Source organism: Leguminivora glycinivorella, chromosome 23 (assembly GCF_023078275.1).
Source record: "Leguminivora glycinivorella isolate SPB_JAAS2020 chromosome 23, LegGlyc_1.1, whole genome shotgun sequence".
Classification (NCBI taxonomy): Eukaryota; Metazoa; Arthropoda; class Insecta; order Lepidoptera; family Tortricidae; genus Leguminivora; species Leguminivora glycinivorella.
The window spans coordinates 10,994,057-11,000,056 of NC_062993.1; the positions used below are offsets into that span (position 1 = coordinate 10,994,057).

The following is a 6,000-nucleotide window of genomic DNA, read 5'->3' on the forward strand; positions in this document are numbered from 1 at the left end:
CATTGCAGTGACAGGTTGCCAGCCTCTCGCCTACGCCACAATTTAACCCATATCCCATAGTCGCCTTCTACGACACCCACGGGAAGAAAGGGGGTGGTGAAATTCTTAACCCGTCACCACACAGGTAATGAAGAAAATGGTGTTCCGAATTAGACATTCCAAGGAATTATAATAGAAATCGAGTAGGAATTCTACTACTACTGGCCTTAGCGTTTATTTCAGACGATTTATGGTACAATGTAAATAAAATGAAATAAATAAAATATTTATTTTTTCCAAGTAGGCATATTACAATGCGCTTATGAACGTCAAATAAAGCTACGCCGGCTCTAACCCTACGCCTCAGCCTCGAGAAGATTTCAGTCCCCCCTCAGTTGGAGGGGGGTATCCACTATGGGACCGGCAAGAAACTCGAATGTCCAAGAATCATCGCTTTTGGTGGCTAAATAGACGTATGCAATAGCGACATGCTTTTCCACATAGCTGACAAAAGAAGCTTGCAACTGATTCTACTTAAGTCGAAATTCTACTTCAAGCAATTTTTAGCCCCCGACGCAAAAACGACGGGGTGTTATAAATTTGACGTGTCTGTCTGTGTGTATGTCTGTCTGTCTGTCTGTCTGTCTGTTTGTCTGTCTGTCTGTCTGTGTGTGTGTCTGTCTGTGACATCGTAGCTCTCGAACGGGTGAACCGATTTTGATTTAAATTTTTTTGTCTAAAAGCTGAGTTAGTCGGGAGTGTTCTTAGCCATGTTTCATGAAAATCGGTCTACTATGTCGCGGTTGGGGATTTTTTCAAAATTTTAATTTTGTGGTTAGGTTATATGCAAAATGTTGCCAGGACGCGAATGATTACTTGGATGATTATTTTTTCCGCTACGAGTTTGACGTTGTTTGTCAGTTTAATCTTAATGTTTATCATAAGTCATAACAAATTGAACTCGTACCTAATCACAACCTTGTCATTTTGAATATTGGGTTTAAATTTGCCTACTGCGATTACCCGTCCAATTTGAAGTTTACTGTGACAAAGCTTTAAAGTGTTTTACAGTGACATCTTAGCTGTCTATTGGTAAACCTTATGTCGTTGCAGTAACGTACACAAATGAATAGTTTTATAGTTTGTGATGGTAGTTAGCAATTATTTTATTGAGTGTAGAGCTAAAAGTCAAGTAGAGCTGTACAGAAACTTAAAAAATCAATTTAAAAACAAAATAACCATCAGATTAAAATATGAATACTCTAGATGAGTTTAAAAAAATAAAAATCTGTTGGGGTGTCTGAGGTTTTGAGTGATACCGGAAACACGTTGTATATAGACCGGCAGCATGCAATTGCGTCGAAATATCGGGAGCTCGACAAAAATCAAAAAGGTAATCACGGTATATATCCCGGTCAATATAAGTCTTACGATGTTGTTATTTAATACTATGAACTGTAAGTATTAGTATAATAATACCACATTATATCAGTCAGAAAAGACAAAAAACATCATTATGAATATTATTCTTATCCACATTTATCCAAATCCGCTTGCATGTGTACGACGCGCTTGTGCGCACCCCGCGTGGCGTACGTTTGTTAGAAGAGTTATTACTGGTTTACGGTTCAGCCACGACATTGCTCTAAGCGCGACAGCGGTGAGCGGCTGCCATACATTGGAGCGAGACACAGCGATGGGACTTTTCATTCGCACGTATGGCTGCCGCTCACCGCTGCCGCGCTTAGACCAATGTCGTGGCTGGGCCGTTATACTGTGTTGTAGTGACGCAACAGTCCGCAATAGAGCCAGAGCAGCTATGCGGAGAGCGAGCTACAATACGCATACGAAACGGAAGCGATTGTGACGTTGGCTTCTCGCCCGACTATAAGTGTAATGGTCGCTGTACAAATGGGGCCAACGGTTGGGCCAACCCTTGATGGAACCCCTTGGCCAAGCGTGTAGAGGGCTACTTGGCCGTATGTTGGCAGTGGGCGCTAGCGCTGACCGGTGTCGGTTTTTTGTCCACACATCAAGGGATCTTGGCGCCAATGGCCAACTGCGTTCACACGTTGGCGCCTCATTCAGTTTGTCGTCAGCCGTCAAGTAGTCAAATATTTACGAAAATAATAAATTTATCTATAACAATAATTAATAGTGTTGATTTTTTAGGAAATATTGGGTTGGTAAGAAAGTAATGAGCGATCGATTGAATTCCACATAAAATTTTTGAGAGAGTTCTAGAATCTTCTATGGTCGAAAGTATATAAAGGGCGAGTCGCACAGTTTCTCGTCAGTCATTCACTAGCTGTCGCCGAGCTAATATAAGGAAGAAAATGGACGAATTAAAAGTGCATGTAAGGCATTGCTTAATATATGAATTTCAGTCTGGCCATTCAGCCGCCGAAGCAGTGCGTAATATATGTCAGCGTGTTGCTCCTGAAGTTGTGTCGAAGGCCACGGCGAAACGATGGTTCCAGCGGTTTCGTAGTGGCGACTTTTCATTATCAGATCAACCTAAGTCTGGTCGACCGGTGAAGATTGATGTAGCCAAATTAAAAACCTTAATTGAAGGAGAACCGAGGCTAACGAGTCGTACTCTTGCTACCGAGTTAGGCTGCTCTCATGTCACCATAGAAACACATTTACACGAGTTGGGAAAAAACTACAAATACAGTGTTTGGATACCGCACGAACTTGATAGAGATCAACTAAACCGCCGTGCCGATATCTGCATACAACTTCTGTCTTTTCGCCGCACATTCAACTGGTTGGACCATCTTATCACTGGAGATGAAAAATGGGTCTTATATATAAATCACACACGCAAACGTCAGTGGCTAGCTCCAAACGAAAAAGGAATAGAGGCACCAAAAACAGAGCCTCACCCGAAAAAAGTTATGCTGTCCGTTTGGTGGGATATTCATGGTATTATTCACTGGGAACTCCTACCAAGTGGAATGACTGTTACCGCATCAGTATACTGTAATCAGCTTGAAAATTTAAACCAAAAAATCTGTCAGAATCGTCCACAGCATGCTAAAGTTTTTTCTTACACGACAATGCTCGCCCACACATTGCAAAAGTGACTCGGCTAAAGCTATTGGAGCTAGGTTGGAAAGTGATACCTCATCCACCGTACTCTCCAGACTTGGCACCTACGGATTACGCATTGTTCAGATCGCTAAGCAATGCCTTGAATGAAAAAAAGTTCGATGATCAAGCCCATCTACGACAGTACATAGCTGAGTTTTTTGAATCTAAACCTAAGAACTTCTTCGCCGATGCTATTCATTCTTTACCAGAACGATGAAGACAAGTAGTAGATAACGAAGGCCGTTATATTTTTGATAAATGATTAAAATAATAAATTAAATAAAAATTACAATATTGGTTATGATTCGCTCATTACTTTCTTACCAACCCAATACAATACCCTTGCAAATATTTAATGTAGGTACTGCCTAAAAAAGATAAATGTGCTTATCAGAATTTTCAAAAAAAATTTAAAATTTCAGATAATTTAATTTTACTACGAGGTTATTATTTATTAATTAAATTTTGCTGACAACGTTAATGACCTAGAATTATCTAGTCTTTTCCATTCTACGTCCATCTTTTATGAAAGGCCAATGCCAATGCCAAGTGATTGGTTCACCAATATGTGTAAACAGCGACTCTTATCTTGGCCAAGGGGGTGCTCCATTCTATGCGTCCACTCATGCGCGGATCCAGGGGGGGGGGGTGGTCATGGGGGTCATGACCTCCCCTGGAATGCGAGTGATTTGCATAGGCATAGTTATAGTGACATCTAGCGACAATCACGCGTCAACTAGCGTACATTATCAGTGTGCGTAGCCGAATGGCACAAACGCTCACGAATCGCTCACGAAACGAAACGCTCGTGCGTATTAGCGCGACAGAGCCAGACTAACCTTTCGCGGCGTTTCGTTTTCAATGCCATTCGGCTACGGGGCCTGTAGGTACTGCTACTTGTCAATAGATGTCGCGACGAACGAAGAGTCTAATTTATTATTCTGTTTTCAATTCAATTATCAGTATTCTGTTTTCAATTCCTTCTGCTTGTAATATAAGTTGTAAACTGTTCTAATATTAAATTTTTGGCATATAAGACACTATTGACACCTAGTATCGAGTAGTGGTACTGATAGTTTACGCTATTTGACGCGTGATTGTCGCTAGATGTCACTATAACTATGCCTAAACAAATAACTCGCATTTACTGATGTGTGGAGTTACGACTCTTCCAGTCTTCCCTTACTTATTTCTCTATGCTATACGTTTACGTATTTTGTATTTTGTGTGCACTATTTTTGTTGCAGACGAGAAGCGTTACTTACGAAATCTTCACCGATTCACACCACCACTGGAGGAGCTGGAAGCGCAGTTTAGACGATATAGTACAAACTTACGAGAATAGCCATAATATTACTAGGTTCTAATAAATTAATAATTATACTTTGATTTTTCATTTTAAATATTAAACACACGCCAGTATTCAGGCCATTTTTTTTCAAAGTTGTCCTCCCCACTTTTTTTATAACATGGGTATTTTTACGCGATTCATACTAAGAATCGCGAGGTCTTTCGACCCTGATAGGAGAAAAATTGTCCCAAGATTTTCATACATTTTTCAAACCTTCCATTCCGTTACCGCCATACAAAATTTGACGACCGGTCTGGCGCAGTCGGTAGTGACCCTGCCTGCTGCGCCGCGGTCCCGGGTTCGAATCCCGGTAAGGGCATTTATTAGTGTGATGAGCACAGATATTTGTTCCTGAGTCATGGATGTTTTCTATGTATATAAGTATTTATATATTATATATATCGTTGTCTGAGTACCCACAGCACAAGCCTTCTTGAGCTTACCGTGGGCCTCAGTCAATCTGTGTAAGAATGTCCTATAATATTTATTTATTTTATTATTTATTTAAAATGTATGAAAAAAGCGGTAACGGAATTGGAAAAAAACCTTGGGACACTTTTTTTCTTGTGATTGGATTTTGGATTTGGATTGAAAAAGCTCGCGTTTCTGAGTGGAAACCACATAAAAGATTCCAAATCCGAAAAAAGTGGGGTGGACAACTTTGAAAAAACTGGCCCATTCCTTAAAGGGGTAGACGGTCACTATTTAGGCCCACTCTTACCCCTTATTCATAAACGTTCACTAAAGTTATCAAGCCGATAAAGTTCGTTTGTTCCTTTCTATTACACCAATACGTCGGAAAGGGACAAATAAATTTATCGGCTTGATAACTTCAGTGTACGTTTATGAACGAGAGGGTTAGCATTTAAAGGGTTGAATGAAAACGAAATGAGTTATTTTATAGCAAATAATCGCACTTTGACGCTTGCTGTGAGGAACCGTTTACTCGTATAAAGATACTAGAAAATATCGTTCTTATGGTAACTGACAAAGTATGTTTACTATATAATGTATTTTGAAGTAACTTTTTTTTTTATTATTATAAATGGGCTTACTCTTGACCACAGACTAGCCAAAGGCAAAGACGTGGCCTACGATGGAGTGAGCTCGCCCAGAAGACACCTACCCTTTTTAACCCCGACGCAAAAACGACGAGGTGTGTGTAAGTTTGACGTGTCTGTCTGTCTGTTTGTCTGTCTGCCTGTGTGTGTGTCTGTCTGTGGCATCGTAGCTCCCGAACGGATGAACAGATTTCGATTTAGTTTTTTTTGTTTGAAAGCTGAGTTAGTCGGGAGTTCTTAGCCATGTTTCATGAAAATCGGTCCACTATGTCGCGGTCGGGGGTTTTCAAAATTTTAATGTGTGGTTAGGTTAGTTACCTCGTGTAGAATGTTTGCTTGCTGTGTAGTAACGGGATAAGAATTTCACCACCTGTTTTCCTCCTGTGGATGATGTTGGAGTCGCCTGTGGGTTGTGGATTCAGTTGTGGCGTGGACAATGGACTAGAGTAACCTCAAGTACAACAGTTCTCAAAAAGTTTGTACAAAAATTAAGGAAGAAATTAAATCATTTGT

The 6,000-nt window shown here is 40.4% G+C and overlaps 1 protein-coding gene across 1 annotated transcript in view; it reads left to right on the top strand.

The window, feature by feature from the left end:
* LOC125238217 overlaps positions 1–4,442 on the top strand; it is a 55,505-nt gene extending 51,063 nt beyond the window's left edge. Inside the window, exon 5 of the mRNA XM_048145492.1 lies at positions 4,323–4,442. Within this exon, the coding sequence (XP_048001449.1) occupies positions 4,323–4,442 (120 nt within the window). The remainder of the gene's footprint in view (positions 1–4,322) is intronic.
* The last annotated feature ends 1,558 nt before the right edge of the window (positions 4,443–6,000 follow it).